This window comes from Hipposideros armiger, unplaced genomic scaffold (genome assembly GCF_001890085.2).
Source record: "Hipposideros armiger isolate ML-2016 unplaced genomic scaffold, ASM189008v1 scaffold_49, whole genome shotgun sequence".
NCBI classification, from domain to species: Eukaryota; Metazoa; Chordata; class Mammalia; order Chiroptera; family Hipposideridae; genus Hipposideros; species Hipposideros armiger.
The window spans coordinates 2,756,190-2,775,166 of NW_017731399.1; the positions used below are offsets into that span (position 1 = coordinate 2,756,190).

Sequence of the window (18,977 nt, forward strand, 5' to 3'; positions counted from 1 at the left end):
AAGCACTGAGAACTCAGGAGTGAGCAGAATGCTGCTCTGGTGGGCATTGTTGCAGTTGAGAGGCTAGGACGAGCTGCCTGTGCCTGAGTATGGCTTCTGCCTGCTCAGCCAATCTTCCACCTCCAAGCCTCACTCCTGGGCCTGGGCCTGCCATGTATTTCTTTTGCCTGTCAGCAATCGACTCAGTGAGTCAGTTTTGGGGAGGGGAGGACAGGGGTGGAAGTCCTGAACCATAGCCCAAATGTGGGAGGGGCAGGGCTATGGAGCAGTGACCATATTTTCCAAACTAAAAATAAGCGTGGACGGTTTCAGTGTGATAGAATTTTTATTAAGCTCCCAGGCTTGAATATTTAACACATACCAAGTACCAGTCCCAACTCTGCCTGCTGACCTCTCTCTGCTCCATCTCTGATCTGCAAAGTGAAGACTGTAATAGTGCCAGCTTCGCAGGGCTGCTGTGGAGAGTAGATGAGATGATGCATGTGCTTAGCGTTAGATCCATAAATGGTAGACGTTAATATTATTATTAGAAAATATCTCTCCAAAAAGGGAAAAGGGAATGGACCCACTGCGCGCCCCTCTCCCCCCAGAAGTACATTGAACTGCTCAGCATCTCCCCCTGCAGACCAGAGATGTTTCTGCCACTTTTCTTCTTTCCGCTGACCCTTGAGACTTCCATATCCCATGTTCCATTTAGTCAACAACTCTTTACATTGATGAAGCAACTCTTGAAAGTGTGCAGACTCTGGACAGACAGTGGAGAATGAGGTAGAAACAGAGCCTCCTCTCTCCAAGCTTACAGTCCAATAGGGGAGGGGGAATGCTGACAGGCAGTGGGCACCGGAAAGAGAATGCTAGTGCAGTGGCGAGACAACGCAAAATACGGAGGGAACAGACAGCAGAACCAGGGACACCAATAGGCCCTGTAGCACCTTTGTGCAAATTACAGAAAGATGCCCCTTCTATTTGTTCAAAACAATCTTTATAAATATGCAAATCTAGGGTGCCAATGGTTCCCTTAGATGTGGTGCTTTTGTGCAGTGCACAACCTGCACATCTGCATACACTGTGGGGTAGGAAATCCTAGCTCCGACTGGCAGATTAGGGAAAGCTTCTTAGAGGAGGTGACATTTAGGATGAGATCTGAAGAATTATTAGAGTAAGCCAGTCAAAGAGATGGGGAAGAGCTGAATTAACAAGCGAAGGAAGTTGCATATGCAGGTGAGACCAAGAGAGTGAGCAACGTTTCCTGGAGCACAGTGCACCCCAGGCTGAGTCCTCGCCCCCTCCCTGACCCAGGTATCCCCTTCCACCACCTCTCCCTCACTGTGCTCAGCATATCTAGGCAAGCTAGGCACCACAGTGCAGACCCTGGAATGTGAAGCATCCCAGCACACCAAAGAGCATAATAACAAAGACTAGGGCAACATAAACATTGAAAACACGCTAAAGTGCAGCTGGGCATTGTGTCGAGAAGGGGGCAAGAGCCGGGAGCCTTGTTTGTGTTGACAGGGTGCCAGACACCTAGCTCCACGCCCAAGCCTGGGGCCAGGCAGGGGATGTTTCTTTAAGTAGACGTGGCAAGCAAGCTACTGTGCAAGAGTCAGCGGAAGAAAAGGCCCACTGCTGTGGTGAGATTGGGAATGGCGGGCAAGACAGGCAGGGCCTCTGGGTTCTAGGACATTCTCAGCCCTGGTGCCTTTGGCCCTTGGAGCCTCTATTTCTCCTCTGATAAAATAAAGCTGTGTCCCTCAGAAAAGGGCCTTGTCACCCCCAACGAGGTGGTGTGAGGGGAGTAATACAGCCAGCAGCGGGGGAGCCATGTGGCTTCATGGTTTTCCTTAAATCACCTTTGGCCTCTGAGACTCTGTGCTGGGCTGTCGACGAAGGTCCCTGCAGAATACTGCTATTTCTGACATGCAGAAGGACCATCTTGAAGTCTCAATTACATGGCACAGACCAATCTCTTTTCTTCCAGAAAAAGTCCCTAATGGCTTCTTTCTCAGGGAGATGACTCAATCTAGGTTAGCCTAGGGTGCCCCCTTCGCCCTTCACGCTGAGTGACAGATGCAGCTGACCTTCCTGACCCCGTGAGCATTATCAAAGGTCCCTGCTCGGAGCTTGTGAAGTCCCCCTGCCAGGGTCTGGAGAGAACCCAGCTCTCAAAAGCCACTTTGATGAAAGCTACATTTTTGAGTTTTCATCTGAGAAAGCAGACATCTGGGTTGACTGGAAAGTTGGCCGCTGCCCCATCTGGCTTGGCACTGGCTGTGTCAACCCCAAGGCCCCTTTGCTGGGGCAGGCAGGGCTGGCACACAGCTCAAGGCCCGCAGTGGTGGGCTCCAGCTGTTTGCCCGAGATCATCTTTCCATCTGCCTGGCACAGGAGGCGTTCACCTCAGAACCCAGGCCCCTCCCAGTATCTCCAGGGAGAGATAACTCTTGCTCTGCCCCTTCAAAGAATTCTGCAGCTTTCTCCCTTAAAGACAATAATAGCCGCCAGTTACTGAACTTCTACACTATGCTAGTCTCGCCACTCATCGTTTAATTGTTATAACAACCTGCAAAGTAAGACTTTTTATCCCCATTTGACAGATGAGGAAAATGAAGTTCAGAGAAAGCTGAGGAACTTGTCCAAGGCCACACGGTTAGGACAAGTGCAGCTGGGGTTCAAACACCCCAGTGTGTCTGATTCTCAGCTGACCAGGGTCTCCCTAATTATTCTGGGGAGGCCTGGGCCTGCCTAAAGACAATAAAAACCAGGACCTCAGACCAGAATTGCACGGAATTTCATATGCCAACCCTGTCTCTAGGAGGATTATTTCACGAGCTACGGGTGCGTGAAGGACAACAGCCCCTCAAGAAAATTGGGGTTGAATATATAGGCAGGACAGCCACCTGCAGCCCAGGCCTAAGTGTTAACAGAGATGTGTTAAAAGAATTGTCCCAGAGAGAAGTGGGTCGGCCTGTGCCATGCAGTTCAGGAGGGCAAAAGCCGATGTGTAGGTGTTTCTGTAAGCAGAGCTCAACTCGAAACTGAGCGCCAGGAACAGCTTATTAAAAACTGCAACTGTCCAGGAAGACAGTGGCGTGTTCCCAGTAGTACTGAGCTCCCACTATGAGGAGTTTGCCTACTAAGAACAGGTACGTAGAAGGATTTGGGGAAGGAAACTGATTGGAGGCGGGGGGGTGCAAATAGAGGTTTATATGTACATCTGAAATTTTATTTGGAATGCTCAATAGAAAGAAAGCTTGAGTTTGTCTTGGTTTTGTCACGGCCCTTGCCCACGAGGAGTGTGACAGGCACAGGTCTGTGAGGCCAGCTCCTGGGGAGGGTCGGCATGTGAGGGTGATTTGGGCATGCGGCCAGGTTGGAGCAGAGAGATGTGAGGTAGGTTGCAGCAGCAACGCCATCATCGTCACTGTTGTTGTGATTCAGAGCACTTCATATGTGCCGGGCCAAGCGCTTTCTCGTCTCGGTGTATGCTAACAATGTCTCCAGGAGGTGGATATTACTACCTTCATTTTCTAGATGAGGAAGTTGGGTCTGAGCCCCCAAGTCTACACAACCCCAAGCACCTGTCTTTAACCGCTCTCTATTTTGCTTCCTTTGCCGCTTCTCGTGCACTTGGCATTCGCTGGACTGGAGGACCTGGACTTGGGAAACAGCTGTGCTGGGTGGGGCTCCTCTTCTCTGGGACTCTGGGTGAGATGCTCAGTCTCCTACAATAAAGAAATGGAGCTTTCAGAATTCCAGCTGTTGGACTGAAAAAAGCAGTGTCTCTTTGACTTGATGTCCTGAGAGCTTCTTGCAAGGCACTTGAAGCCCCTTGGGAATTGTGCCCGGACTCAAGTTAGTGCCTTCCCCACCCAAGCGGGGGTGTCGCTGACATGTGGCATCTCTGGCCTGGAGAGCTCCAAGGAGGGGTGGGGGTGGGGTGGCTGGAATGGCACCTGTCTGAGCCAGGGGTCTGACCGGACCACTCTCCACCTCATCTTGGTCTGTCAGTGACCAAGATGCCCACTTTGGCTCTAGTGCCACCCTGAGGAAGCAGTCAGAGCTCATCTTTGGGTGGAATTTCTGCAATTATTGGGGGGATCCATTAGGACTTCACCAAGGAGGAAAATGTGGACTGATGGACATTATGATCATTGCCAACATGTGACAAGCATTGTGCTCAGAGTTTTACATCCTTGTTCAGTGTTCACAACAACCCCTCCAGGAAGGAATTGTCATCCCCGTTTTACCGATAAGAAAACCGAGGTGCAGAGAGGTTGGGTAACTTGCCCAAGTCTCTCCAGCCAGTGAGGGGCAGTAGTCCAGCTTGCTACTGAGACTGACGAAAGGAAGGAAGGACAGGAGGAAGGAAGGAAGGAAGGAAGGAAGGAAGGAAGGAAGGAAGGAAGGAAGGAAGGAAGGAAGGAAAGAATGGGAGGGAGGGAGTCTTGGGGAGCATCTATGGGACTGTGGCAGGCATTGTGTTAGCTTCAGTCTGCCACTGATCGTTTCAGTAAAGTTATTCCTCACAACAACCCACGAACTGAGTTTCTGTCCCCACTTCTACAGATGAAACAATTAAGACTGAAAGAGGTTAAGAAATGTGGTCCAGGTCACACAGCTCTTCAGACTGGAGCCAGGAACTGGATGTGGGTCTGGCTGCCCCAACAGCCATACTCTTTCCCCTGCTCTAGGGAGTAGAAGTTTTTCTCAGCATACCTCAAGTTTTGCTAATTGGGGGTTCAGCTCCAGCCGGCTCACATATCCCTGTACATGGAGCTCACCCTCATCCAGCGTGTGTGTGAGTGTTTTCTCTGGGCAGAAGGCTAGGTGGCAGGGGACCCTCCACACCTCTCTACTGCAGCCATCTGTCTCTCAGGTTGGAACTGGCATGGCTAACCATCAGCCCTCTGGCCAGACACGTTTCTCCCCCTCCGCCCCCCCTCCCTGAGCTCTGTCGTGCAGTCGGGGCCAAAACTGTCTCCAGCAATTAGTTTGCCCTCATTGAGGCCTCCCTGAGAGTCCCAGCAGCCAAGGGAGAGAATTTGCAGGCAGGGGCAGGCTGCAGCCAGGGGCCTTCCGCTTCCTTCCTGGTGTGTGTCCCGGTTGAGATGCAGCAGTGAATGGACAGGGCCCCGGTCAGGGACAGAAGACCTGAGTTCCCAGCTCACGTGGCCCAGGTTTCCTTACCAGGAAAGTTACCCATCTCTGCCCAACATGATTCACAGGCGTTTTGTGGCGTTCACACTCCTTGGTGTTCAGGTTGATTCCAGAAGACCCCTTTGCAGCTGCTTCGGATTCCTTGGGTCTAAGAGTCACAATTGCAAAGTTGCTGGCAGCTCCTAAGTGTCTCCTCGAAGCACCTGTGGGAATCACGGCTTAGTCACTCTCTCTCTCCAGATCTCACAAATCCTCCTGTTTTTACTTTCCGACCTGTTATTTTATCCTTGATCTGGCTGAGGGGCCATGAGGGGTAGTATAGGTTTTTCACCATTTCCTTTATTCTGCATGGCACTTTGGTTATATACATTGTGCTTATATACATTTACCCAGCATCTGATTAGTTCTTATGGCCTCCTCCTGGGTATCCTTGTCTTTTTTTTTTCTTTCTCATTCACTGTCCTAATCCCTAATTAAAAAGGGGGTGGGGTGAGGGGAGGGTTCCCAGGAAGGGTGATACACTTCCTGCTGGGCAGATGTCTCCCTGGGGCCTCCAGACCCTAGGATTCTCAGCCTAGACAACTCCTAAGACATTTATAAATTCGATCACTTATTTATTTGGAAGCAGGAGAGAGTAATGGTTCAGAATTTACCCTCTGGGAGCAGATGCCTGGGATCATAATCCCAGCTCCATCCACCTGCTGGGTGACCTTGGGCGTGTGTCTTAACCCCTCTGTGCCTCAGTTTGCTCACCTGTAAAATGGAGATAATATTAGTAAGTACCTCCAAGAGCTCTTATAAGAATTAAATAAGTTAATACATGTAAAGCCTCTTTAGTAGGGCCTGGCCCATAGTGAATGCCTTTTTAGTATTTGATATTATTATTCATTCCATTTTGACTGAGTGCCTATACTGATTCATGTGCTGTGCCTGGCTCTAGAGACACAGCAGTGACAAAGAAGACAAGGACCCTGTTCTCACAGAGATTATGCTGTATTGGGGGAGATGGGCAAGCCAACAGGCTGTCACAGAGCAGCATATTAAGCACTATGACAAGGGAAAGCCTGCATGTGTTGGGAGCACTTGAGAGGCGTGTGTTGTGTGGGTGGCAGGGGCAGTGAAACCTGTCCTCGCCCCTCACTGTGAATCGTAGAGCTCAAAAGCTGGGAGTGGGGCTGCTCACACTTCCCAGCATCTCTCCCATCCTTCCGTCTCAACGCCAGCATTTTCAGAATCCATATTTCTATCCACACAGCGACCTTTTAGGCTGGAGACTAGTTCCTACGGTCGAGCAACATGCAAACCCCTAGCAAGATCATTCATGGCAGGAACAAACATTACAACTTACATTTACATCTTTTTAATCTTAAAACAAATTAAGCTTTAATTTTTAAAAAATAAGACTAATTTATATCTTCACTTATTTCATTCTGTATGTCATACTGTCACCTGTCCTGTTTGGCAATTGAAACCTTACCCAAAGATAGCAGCTAATGACAGCTCTCAGGGAAAACTGGGGTTCCAAGAAAAGGTGGTGCCTCTTATGTATGTCTGGCATCTCACAACACCCAACATACTACAATGCTTGGTTTATGGGATTTTTCAATTATATTGTCTAGTTTAAACAAAAGCAACCTTCACCACGTGGAGAAGTGACTCTAAAAAAATCCCTGCAAAGAAACAGAATTCAAAATAATGCTAATAACATAATCACAAGTAATCATTAAAAAATGCAAAGCTGACACTTCTCCTCTAACCTGTAATCATCCATATGTCAAGGTAAAAATAATGACTCAAAATGGATATGACTCAAAATGGAGCCCAGGATCCAAAGACCAAGAAGACTATATGAAATATAGTTTTATCTGCTGTCATTACTAACAAACCTTGCCCAAAGATAGCAGCTCATGACAGTCAAAGCTGTACTGATTAGAAAAACATGCAAAAACACTGAGACACTCAAACTTGGCTGTACGATTCAATGAACGTATAGCTATGTCTAACATGTCTCTTGGTATTTGCAAGAATCTATTTCAACAATAAAATATAGGAAGAACTATTTTTTTGTCAGCCACTAAAGAAAGGATGAGCCAGAGGACATATATTCTCAACTGTAAATGACTTCTTGAATAAAAATAAGCTTTAACAAACAGCTCTGGAAGTGTAGCTGCTGGCGCTATGACATCAAGTAAAGTAATGGCGATGCAGAGAGCTGGATGTAGAATTCCCTCACCGCAGCCTTTATAGGCAAGTTATTGCCACAAAGCAGTCCCAGCCAGAAGAAGGCATGTTGCTACAGGAAGTCATGCAGTTAACTTTATAAGAAAAGACCTTTAAAAGTATAATAGTTACTTTATAGAAATTTGTGTTGGAATAAAGTCTGTGAAAATCCCTTATACCACTTGAGAATTGCTGGCTATGCCTTGGCAAAGGAATCGTCAAACTTAAAGATGAGTTCATCTTTTACTTTTTAAACAAAAAGATGGGTTTTCTACATTTGCCACCTTTTTCTGTGATGACAGATGGCTGTCAGTACTATGCTACCTGCTAGAGCTTTACAAGAAGGCTGACGTACTACTCTGTCCCATCAAAATAAATGGAGAGTTTTTCCCCTGTTTTATTTAACATACATACTTTTTCCCTGTAAAGTAAAAGAGGATGTTGTGAAATCAAGGCGGGAAGTGTAGCAGCACCAAAATACTGAAAAATATTTCCTCATTATGGGATGGATGCTGTAAACCATCTCCATCTGCACTCTTGAAAAACTTGAAAGCTGGAATTTTATAACTTAATTAGAATTTGTAAGAACAGCTAAGCGACCTCCAGGAAGATGGAAATTTACTAGCCAGATTTCAACAACAGCATCACATGATTGGTGAATGTGAGTGAAAAATGAATGTCATGGTTGTGTAAGAGTGTTCCACTCGTGAGCGTCTTCCCTCTTGAGCTCGGATACTTTGTCAGGTACTGCAGCATTAAAACCAAGTATCAAAATTAACATAGCCAGGGTGTGAACTGTATCCAGATGTTTAAAAACTAATAAAACAACTGCAGTTACATAAGATATAACCATTAGGAGAAACTGGGTGATGGACACTCAGGGCCTCTCTGTACTATTTTTTGCAACTTCCTACAAATCTATAATCATTTCAAAAGAAAAAGTTAAAAAAGTAATAACAAAACATGTTCAACCGTATGTTGTATTGTATTATATTGATATAGTATAATATAAAGTGTCTATAATATAACTGTCTATAAGATATATAGTTAGTTATATTGTTTTTAAGAGCAAGGTGAGATGAGAGTAACCTGGTGGGAACCAGGGAAGGGATTTCAGCCAAGGAGGCACAGCTGCCCAGGGTGATGGCTTGGAGAGACGGGGCTTCACAGCTGCAGGCTGGGCGAGAGATCCAGACTGCACCCCAGTTCCCAGCATGGGTGACAGAGGCGCCCAAGAGCCCTCATTGAGACCTGCCTGTGTCTTCACTCCTCAGCCTCCCCAGTGATTGAAAATGGTCATCTGGAGTGTCCCCAGGGCTACAAGAGACTAAACATCACTCATTGTCAAGGTAAGGATGACGAGGGCCAAGGTTGGGCTTGGGAAAGGGAAATGGCAGAGGCCTGATGATGTAGAGACACCCCCACCCACCCCCAGACAGGAGAAGCAGTTGACACTGCCTGAGTGGTCTCCACTAGGCACCTCTAAGCCCCAGTTTAGGGGAGCTGTGGAGGCTGCTGGTTCCAAGGGCCTAAGGAAGTCAGGGGATAGAGATAGACTGAGCAGAGAAAGACCTGGGAGCTGAGCCCACCCCCTCCTCCCCATCTCCACCCATCTGCTCCCAGACTTGGGCCAGGTACCTTTCTAGGGCTGTGTAGCTCTGTGTCTGAGGATGCCACCCCAATCTCCACACATCCAGAGCTACTCTCCCTGGAATGGGAGGACGTTTGACTCCAGGATGGGAAATCAAGTCAGCCTGAGTTAGTGGGGACCTCTGTGGACTTTCCTCAGCAAAACACCTTCAGCTGCTCAGGCCTCCCCCGCCTCAACCCACAGCCAGGATGGGGAAGGGGCAGGCACAGTTGGAGGAGCGAAGGACTATACAGCACAGACTCTGGCCTTGCTGGCTTGGCTGGCAGCTCTGTAAGGCCAGCTGTGGCCCAGGGTGCTCTGCATTAGAGAGCCCCTAGAGGGGCAAGGCCCAGGGGCACCTTGAGACAGAGGGGTGGGAAGTAGGGCTCAGCTATAGCTTTGTCACTACAGAGAATTCTAGAGGGGGTGGGGAGGACCAGAATGACTGAGGAGCCCAGAAGCCTTCACTGACAGGACAGCTGCTGCCACTGAGCAGCTCAGGCTTTGAATGGAGAGCCCCTGTTGGCTGCGGGCCTGGCAATAGGTATGATCTGAGCAGGGCCTTCCAGCCTGTGGGCTCTGTATGGCTTGCTTTGGGTGAAGTTGGGTTAGAGACAAGGGATTGGCCCAGATGACCTCCTAGGTATCTTCCCTCTGGAGGCTTTTTCAGGAGAGATATTTCTGAGAAGCCTTGGGGTGACTGTGGGGTGCCAGGCCCTAGCGGGGATTTCTGGCCCATGGATAAAAAAAGGTGGGCCAGGAAAAAGGGTGGGCCTCTGACCCAGTCCAGCCTGGGGCAGCCTCCCTGAGTGACAGTGGGCTGAGGGCCTAGTGGACAGTGGATATGGAGAGACGTCTGTAGTTTTGCCCTTGGAGGGAGGCAGTAAGGCCATTCATACAAAAACTGTCTCCAGTGGCCTCTCCTCTTGGCAGGTTTCCCAGCCTGGAAGGTTAAACTTAGTCCCAGAATCTCAAATGAACTCTTTGCTCTCCCTTCACTGGGCCTCCGGGATACATGATGCCAAGGGGACCTCCCCAGGAGGCCGTGCCCCTGAAACCTCTCCCTTCCCATGTCTGTGGCCATGGTCTCCCTGTCTGTGAAGGGACCCACTCAACGCTGTACCCACAAGCACCATCCCTCCTGTCTCTCCATTGTTCTTTCTTCCACAGGGTAATTTTGGGGTATTGCTATGAGCTGCGTGCATTGTGCTAGGTTCTACTACACAGGGATGGCTAATATGCAGCTGCTGTCCCAGGTGAAGACAGGCAACTTAAAAATTACACACAGTGAGAAAGGTGCTCTCGATGGAGAGAAACACTGGGTGCTATGGGATCTTATGGTACGGGCCCTTCCCAGACTGGTGGATCAATCAGGGAAGGCTTCAGGTGACGCCTGACCTAGACTTACAGAATGTGTAGAGTTGGCCAGCTGAAGGGGTGATATGGGCATCCCAGACACAGGGAACAGCGTAAGCAAAAGAGTAGTTTGGGCTGGCTAGAGCACAGCCTGTGTACACACAGGAGACAACACAGGCATCCCAGGGTCTCAGCAGAGCCACCACTTACCACAGGCTTTGGAGAAATGTGGTGAAGGGCCTTGGATACCATGTAAGGATGTAGGGGCTCCCTCTGGGAGGCGATAGGGAGCCCAGAGACTTCTCAAGCAAAGGGGAGGCAAGTCAGATTTGTGTTTAGACACATCATTCTGGCCACAGTCTGGAAGCAAATGGATTAGGTTCCCTTCCTCGTTCTCCCTCCAGCAGGGCGTCCTGCCAAGGTGTAGTTGGGTCATCTTTCAGCCCCTTCATTCCTGTGCTCAGTGCCAATCTCCCCAAAGCCTGGGAGTGAGCAGATGGCGCTGCTGATGCTGGGCTGCCGTGCGTTATCTCCTGACCCTGGAGGTGGGCACCCTTCACAAAACTTTCATGCTCCCCATCATTGCTGCTACCGCAAAGGTGCCATCCACAAAGGTGCCATCCGCAAAGGTGCCATCACCAAGATTGGCCCTGACATCTTGGAGCTTCAAGTGTGAGAGTTGGGGTCTCCTCTTGGCAGGAAGAAGTTTGGGGCATGAAACACTTTTGAGCATCCACTGGTCTTGGGGGATGTGTGTGGCCTCCCTGAGGCAGGAGTATTTGAAGGACCTGGAGACATGCCCTCCCAACCCTCTGCCCTCAAGCACCTGCCTCCTCTTTCTTATTGGGGTCCCTCCATCCTGCCACTCACTGCAGACATGTTCCCCAGGCTGAGTCCTGCAGAGAAGCTTCGAGGTCTCTCAAAGAAAGCTGAATAAGAGGGTCTGGACAACCCTTTCTCCATCCTCCAACCCCAAATGTCCCCTTCTCTGCTTCCTCTGTTTGCATCTCAGCATGTCACTTACTAGCTGAGTGACTTGGGGCGAGTTACTCCTGGAGCCTCAGTTTCCTCACCTATAAAATGAGGGCATGTGGACTTACTTGAAAAAATTGTTTGTGAGCATTAAATGAGATGTTATATGTAAAGCACCTGGCACGGGACCTGACATGGTACCTGACACGTAATAGGAACTCAGTAAACATTAGCTGTTCATATTATGATCATTATTACCAGTTACAGGACCAAGTGATTTGAAATTTTTATCTCGTTTTATCCTCCTAGCCATGATTATCTGGTAGTTACTGTTATTATCCCCATTTTACAGACCAGGAAACTGAGGCACAGAGAGAGGGATCACGCATAATAAACGGCAGCTCTCTCATTGTTGTCCTTTTATTTGGAGAAAGCATTTGAAGATCTCTGCCCCGGCTCTTCCCCTCCATCAGGCCTTGGAGGGGCGGGCACGTGATCATCTACTCCAACCCTACAGATATCAACGAGTGCTTGACCCTGGGCCTGTGTAAGGACTCCGAGTGCGTGAACACCAGAGGCAGCTACCGGTGTACCTGCAGGCCTGGCCTCATGCTGGATCCGTCGAGGAGCCGCTGTGTGTGTGAGTGCTGGTGGGGACCAGGGCAGGGGGACCCTGGGAGGCAAACTGGGACCCTCAGCGTCCACAGGCCAGGCCCAGAGCAGAAATTTCCAGCAGGCCCCATCCCAGGGCCCAGTGTCAAAAACTCAACCTGGAACTGGGCCCAATGTACAAAAATGGATCTGTTTCCTACGGCTGGAACAGAGACAGTTACTACTTCACTTTTGGCTTGAGGCATTTCTTTGGGGACTTTGCAGTTTGAGGTTTTCTACTTTCTCTAATCATTTCTGTCATACCTGTTGCCTCATTTACTTGGGGGGTATGCATGTTGCCTCTGCTTTAATATCTGGCTGAGCGGTGGCTGCCTCTTCTAGAGCCTGAGCTTAGCAGCCTGGTCACTTAGCTGCAGACCTTTCTGAGGGGGCCTGTCTCCGGCATGAATGGCACTGCTGTCCCAGCTCCGGGGCCTTTCCATAATTTTGTGGTCCCTTGTGGTTCTGAATGTGTCTCTGCATCCATAAATACATACGTGTCACAAGTAGGATTAGCATCATGTCTGTGTGTGCATGCGTGTACACATCCAGGCGGCTGTTTCCAGTGACCTCTGTGGTTTCCAGCTGGGAGAGGCCCAGTCTGACAGCCCCAACCCCCCCATGTCAGAGCTGACGCCAACGGCCCAGACAGGCCTTTCCTGGGGCAGAGAGACCCGACCAGAGCTGAATAAAACCAGTCCCTGCTGGCCTCTGCAAAGTGATAGCCCAGGTCAGGTCAGCCACCCCTGCTCAGCAAAGCTCCCTATAGCTATCTGAGCCCTCAGTCTGCAAACCGCCAGGTACCGGGTCTGAGGAGACCACAGGATGAACACGACTCCAGCGCCACCCAGAGGAAGGATCCCATTGGATGCTTCCAGTGTGTGTCTCCAAGGAGAGGAGTGGAGACCCAGACAGTGAGGGGGCCCAGAGTGGGGAGAATATGTCAGGCTACTCTAGGGAAGACCTCCTGGTGACAGAGTCATGTAATCAAGTCCTTGCAGAGCATACAGCCCTTCCTTCTCCCCATCCCCCCCCCACATACACACACTTAAGATTCCTTTATCAAACAGGTGTGTTTAATATCTGAGGTGACGTATTTATTAGTGCCAAAAAGAGACCCTTAGTACAGGAAAGCAGAAATGGCCCTTGGGTGTTCTCTCTTTTTTCTCCCCCCCTAATGTTATCTCCTCAAAGGACAGAGCTTTTACATACAGTATCCCAAGGGAAGTGGCTGCTGGAGGCAGAGGTTGCCCCTGGAGACCCAGGCTCATGGACTGACTGCTAGCTGACCCGTGTATAGCATATGACCTTTGACAAGGGGCTTTCCCATGTATCACTCACTGTAAAGAAGGCTTATTAGTCAGGAGTCTTTGGGTTGCCAGTGACAGAACCCCAACTCAAACCACCATAAACAAATATAATGAATTGGCCTCCACAACTAGAAAGGCCGGGGCTAGGTGTGCCTCAGGCTTGACTAGATCCAGGCACCCACGGTGTCGTTAGGATGTCTCTTGCTCTATTTCCTCTGTGTCGATTTCATAGTTCTTTGAAAGGTGGCCACCAGATACTCTAGCCCTACATCTCCCAGCCTTGCAAACTCAATTTTAAAAAAAAAAGAAAGAAAATTAAAATTAAAAGCACCTTTTCCCCAGTAACCCAGGAAAAGTCCCAAAGCTGATTATTATCGTTGGGCCTAATTGTCAAGTGCTCATCCCTGACCCGAGCACTGTGACCAGGGAAAAGAGTGTACTCTTTCAGCCAGAAAATGGGGTCAGCCTCCACTCCAATCACATGGACCAAAACTGGGGGACAGGGTAGATCCCATAGAAAAATGAGGGTGCTGCTATCAGAATATGGAGGCATAGATGCCAGACAGGCAGAAGTATAGGCAGAAGTACAGAATCCATACAGAAGAACAGAATCATCACCCTATTTCACACATGAAGCAGTAAAGCCCAGGGAGGCCACGGTCATGGTGGAGCAGGGATTTGAACTTGGGCTGCTAAGTCCAGACCAGGACTCCCCAGAGTCATCAATTCCTCAGCTGTAAGGGTTGCCCTCTTCATCCCACCCCTCGTCCCCTTGTCCAGCCTTCTTAGGATTTCTGTCTCTTCCACCAAGGCATAGCCTCCTCATCTTCTGTTGAGATAATTTACGAGAGAATAGTCTGTAATATTTACAAGTAAGGGGACAATGGTGGTGGCATTGTTACTATAGAAACCCAGCCTAGCTCGCACCCACTGTGGTCCACCAGAGTTTGATTAGTACATAGATCTAGCCATCTATCCATCAATCCAACCAGCATTTACTGAATATCTGCCTGCTCCGGATGCTGTGTAGGGAGCCTTGGTTACAAAGATGACCAAGATAGGGTCCCTGTCCTCAAAGCTGCCCACCAGGCCTTTGGTTCTCACCTCGTCTCATCTCCCCAAGAAGACTACGGCCCCCAGAGCACACTGCTGCCCACTCACCCCCATGTTGGGCTTTGGTAAACACTTGTAAACTCAGCACCTGGAGACAAGCAGGTACATCTCTATTTCCTGCTCTCAGGTTCTCCACATGGGTGGGCGTCCAGGGTCCCCTCAAACAGGTAGGATGAGGAGGTGCTGAAGTGTTCCACTGCAGCTATTCCTCCTAACATTCGTGTGAGCATTTTCAGGGCCCCAAACTCCCAGATTGAAAGATGGGCCAGGCTAGTCCCTGTGCCTGCAGCCAGCCGCTCCTCCATCTTTGGCTCTCCTGCTTATGCTCTCCTCTCCTGCTGGCTACCTGCCATCCCCACCTGCTGTGTCTGTTGCAGCGGACAAGGCCGTTTCCATGCAGCAGGGACTGTGCTACAGGTCGCTGGGGCCCGGCACCTGTGCCCTGCCTTTGGCCCAGAGGATCACCAAGCAGATATGCTGCTGCAGCCGAGTGGGCAAAGCATGGGGCAGCAAGTGTGAGACATGCCCCCTGCCTGGCACAGGTAACCCTCTGTCTCCCTCTCAGCTCTGGCTATCAAGGGGCTTCCTTCAAGCCAGGAGCCATTTCTCCCCCACCTGCATCTAATCTTAAGCCAGAAGACCCTAGTCTTTCTCCCTGCTCAATTCCTTAACCCAACCCGGGATCCCTCCCTCCTCGCTGCCACAGTAGCCTTGTCCTCCAAAGGGAGGGAAGGGAGGATGCTGTGCTCCTACAGGAACAGCATCTCTCAGCATGTCCTCTGACTGTTGACCTTGCAGAGGCCTTCAGGGAGATCTGTCCTGCCGGCCATGGCTACACCTACTCGAGCTCAGACATCCGCCTGACCATGAGGAAAGCCGAGGAGGAGGAACTGGCCAGGCCCTTGTGGGAGCAAGGACAGAAGAGCAATGGGACCCTGACCAGGACAGCAGAGAGGCAGCCACTCCGGGCAGCCACTGGCACTTGGCTGGAGGCCGGAACCGTCCCTGACAAGGGTATTTGGTCTGGGGGAGATGCCTGAGGGATTACCCTCCCCCTTGGGTTACAGCACCTCAAAGAACCACGGGGTGCTTATCCTGGATGCGTGGTATCTCATCTCCAAAGGAAGTTTGGAGCAGCAGCACCCAGCCCTGGGAACCTGCTCTCCTGGCCTGGCATGACGGGAAGGCCTCACCCCCTTCCTCGCTCATATGGGGTTAGGAGGTGCCCACATCCCAGGAAGTTGCTGGTGGAGATGGGAGAGGTCAGCAGCAGTCCCCACCCCAGCTGATCAGGCCTTTCCATCCCCTGCCCCTGGCCTGGCAGCTTCGGAAGCTGATGCATGCAGAAGGGCCTGAAGGGCTGGCGAGTGGACATGGGGGTCTGAGTGCTTTAGATCCCCTCCCCTGGCCTCAGAGTCAAAACACGAACTCCAGCTCAGCTGCCTTAGGCCCAGGAGGCCTGGGGCTTGGAATAGACTGGGCTTGAGACAACCCGAGCAGGTGCCCTGAGGAATCACGCAGAAAGCACGCCCAAGTTACTGGTAGCACAGAGAGCAGGAGGCCAAGGATATATTAGGACCAGGAGAACTAAGTGATGGCCAAAATTGCTCCAGGAATCTGGAACAGACAGATGGGACTGTCAGGACAGAGCCCGACTCATCATGGAAACTGGACATTGGGCAAGCAGGGAGCACATCCTCTCCTTCCTAGAACTATTCCCCTGGCCTGTAACCCAGAGTGAAAGGTGGGGTGACCTGGTGTGCTGGGAGGCTTGGGCGGGAGGAGGTGGCAGTGAAGGAGGAGGGTTACAGCTAGAATTGATGGAGACTGGCCTGGGAGGGTGGGACTCTTGTCACTGGAGGCCTTAAATGAAAGCAGGAGGTTTCCTCTTACCAAGTGCGTCACCTCGAAGGCCCTCCAGACGTGGGATTCTGGAATCTCTGGTGGCCAGTCCCAGCCAGGCTGGAGGGGCAGAGGCAGGCAAGAAGAACCCCAGCTTTCTCCACTGCTGACCTGCTAAGGACAAGGTCAAGAGGTCATGATTGAACCAGCCCTAGCAGTGGGTGGAGGCGAGAAGGCAGCCGGGCTGTTCTTCCTGCGCTCACCTCTCACCTTTCCTTCCAGGTGACTCTCAGGCTGGCCAGGTAAGTGAGTCCTCCCACCAGGGAGTGGGACAAGCATGGCAGAGAGTGGGACCTGGTAGCCCCTGAGGCCACAAGGCTGTCCCATGAGGGAGGAAAGGGAGAAGGACGGAGTACATATAGGATTTTACTTGAAGAAACGCTGAAGTGGAAGGGTTAATCCAAACACCTAGTTTTACCCTAAAGGAAGTTATAACAGCTCCTGTTTATCAAGTAGCTTCTACGCTCTCTGTGAGATGGCCCAGGGCCCCCTTCAGAAGGGAAGTAGGAATGTGCCCTGTTAGTCCTGTCTGTCATCCAAGCACTGTGGCTGAGGTCTAGAACTGGTTCTGGATTAATTTCAGACTTGGCACTTTCTGAGCCTGATTTGCTTAAATCTCAAGGTCTCCTCTGAGAGTGGCTCATGGGGAAGTAGAGGCCTAGCTGTGTATAGCCTGAAACCACTTCACTGAGAAAGGGGGCTCCCAACCCCTTCCCTGTACCCAGGAGGCCCCTGTAGAATACTGAGTGACCTCCTAAAAAAAATTCCAGAAAAGTGAACCTGCTTCTTCCTTCTCCAGTCTCCCAATCCCTTCCCCATCCGCTGTCCCTCCAACCTACATACCTGACTGTCCCCAAACACTATTTCTCCAGTGAAGTTCTCTCCCTGGAGAACCACAGACCAAAGTTGTGGTTGTCCTACCAGACCAAAGTTCCACTTCTGTGTCCTCACAGCCCCAAGTCCCTGTTCCTCTGTCATCCTCTGCCCATCCTTTTCCTCCAGGCTCCCCACGGTTTATCTACCTCTGTCCGTGGGCTGTGCTGAGGGATACCGGGTGTGGCCTGGGGTCCTGGCTTCACCACACTGGCCCCGTGACCCTAGGTAGACTAGTTAACTTCTGGACCTTCTGTTGCTGTGTCTGATAGCACAGCATTGATATGATACTTGCTGATATGACACTGAGCTGGCACATTACATACATCGGCGCATTTAATCATTACAACCTACTATCATAGGGTAGTTGAGAAGATTAAGACAGTGAACATAAAGTGCCTAGCAAAATGCCCAGCATCTAGTAAAAACTCTTCAATGCCAGGAATGAATGAAAAAGTGAGTGAGTCAGTTGGCTAGGAAACCTGGAGGCAGGAGTGAGTGTGGCAGAAGGAAGAGTGTCATGGGGGTGACAGACGAGCCAAGAGTGACATTCTCCTGTTTCTGTACAGGTTGCAACCAGTGTTACCCAAGTACCTGCCTGGGTCCCAGGTGAGTTCCTCCTCCTAGCAGCTCCCAGGAAACAGAAAAGGGAGGGAAGGAGAGACCTCCATCTAGTAGTGGAGTTAGTGCACCTGAGCTGATACACGGGGCTCAGATCAGATAAGGTCGTGGATGACAACATCACACGTGAATGCTTTTCCAGGAGCCCAATATACCTAAGGAGGTCAGCGAAAACCACGGTGATGCTATGCAAATATTTCCCTACCACAGCACTCTGTCTGCATCTCATAGTGCCGTTCAGCATATAAAGGAGACCAAGGAGGGAGCACTGGCTAAAGTGGGGGCTGGATGATCACATTCCCAGAGCCCTCTACCAGTGGCCTATCTTCCCTCGGGAACAGTCAGGACTCTGCAAAGCCCAGCTTGCCTGTCACTGGTGTTGGGGACAGGGTGCTGTTCCAAAGTCAGAAAGCTGAACTTGCACTCCCTCTACTACCAAATGCACACTAACTCCTGCCCTGCTGCCTCCTGAGGCAGATGAGACCGTCACGTTAACGACAGATCTCTGTAAACTATAAAGCAATTTGCAAACAGAAGGAGAAAAATGCTGAACCGGGAGACCTGGCTTTGGCTCTGTGTCCAGCAAGCCAGGTGGCCTTGGACAAGTGGCCATTTCTGCGAGTGTCAATCTCGCTGGCTGTGAAATGGAGCCAGACTGTAGAGGATCTCTGACACTCTTTAGAGCGCACGTTTTCTAACACTCTTTGGGGCCCATGAAGAGTTTCGGGAGGCGGGATAGTCACAGAAGGTGCTAGGCTCTACCCCTATGCCCCACAGGGGGAGCGGATCCCTAAGGCCAGGAAGAGGGGAAGGGCCCCTGCAAGCATCCCGGGGGGAAAAATTTCTTGGGGCCCGGAGGCCGGGAGGGAAGGGGCCACGGCACACCTGCCTCCTCTCCCCTCTGCCCTCTGCAGGAGATGCCACAGGACGACTAACACCTCCACCACCTGGACAGGGGATTCCAGAGACCCAGCAAAAAGAGCAAGTGACCACCCCCACTGATGTGCTGGTGACCCTGGGCCCCCCAGGTACCTACAGCCAGCCCCGTGAGGTGTGACTGCCCAGAGCCAACTCCATGGCCTCTCAACCAGATGAGCAGTCTCCTGTGAACTCCTGCCCAGGCTCAGCACCCCTGGCCTCACCTCAGAGAACACAGGGTGCCCTAGTGAATA

General features: G+C 50.8%; 1 protein-coding gene and 1 long non-coding RNA gene across 5 annotated transcripts in view; one reads left to right on the forward strand and one right to left on the reverse strand.

The window, feature by feature from the left end:
• LTBP2 (latent transforming growth factor beta binding protein 2) overlaps positions 1-18,977 on the forward strand; it is a 103,496-nt gene that overhangs the window by 59,472 nt on the left and 25,047 nt on the right. For both annotated transcript variants that reach the window (XM_019640403.1, XM_019640405.1), the window contains exons 9-15: positions 8,652-8,726; positions 11,853-11,975; positions 14,787-14,951; positions 15,208-15,423; positions 16,534-16,553; positions 17,754-17,793; positions 18,720-18,833. In XM_019640403.1, coding sequence (XP_019495948.1) covers positions 8,652-8,726; positions 11,853-11,975; positions 14,787-14,951; positions 15,208-15,423; positions 16,534-16,553; positions 17,754-17,793; positions 18,720-18,833 — 753 coding nt within the window. The remainder of the gene's footprint in view (positions 1-8,651; positions 8,727-11,852; positions 11,976-14,786; positions 14,952-15,207; positions 15,424-16,533; positions 16,554-17,753; positions 17,794-18,719; positions 18,834-18,977) is intronic.
• Positions 329-16,603, reverse strand: LOC109381598 (uncharacterized). 3 transcript variants are annotated; one of them, XR_002123782.1, is made up of 5 exons: positions 16,515-16,603; positions 16,303-16,422; positions 5,188-5,360; positions 3,579-3,722; positions 329-455 (listed from the first exon to the last, which is right to left on the reverse strand). It is a non-coding gene; the product is annotated as an uncharacterized LOC109381598 (long non-coding RNA). The 3 variants fall into 3 exon arrangements; XR_002123781.1 differs by having other exon boundaries at positions 329-3,722; XR_002123783.1 differs by lacking the exons at positions 16,303-16,422; positions 16,515-16,603 and adding an exon at positions 5,811-5,898 and having other exon boundaries at positions 329-3,722.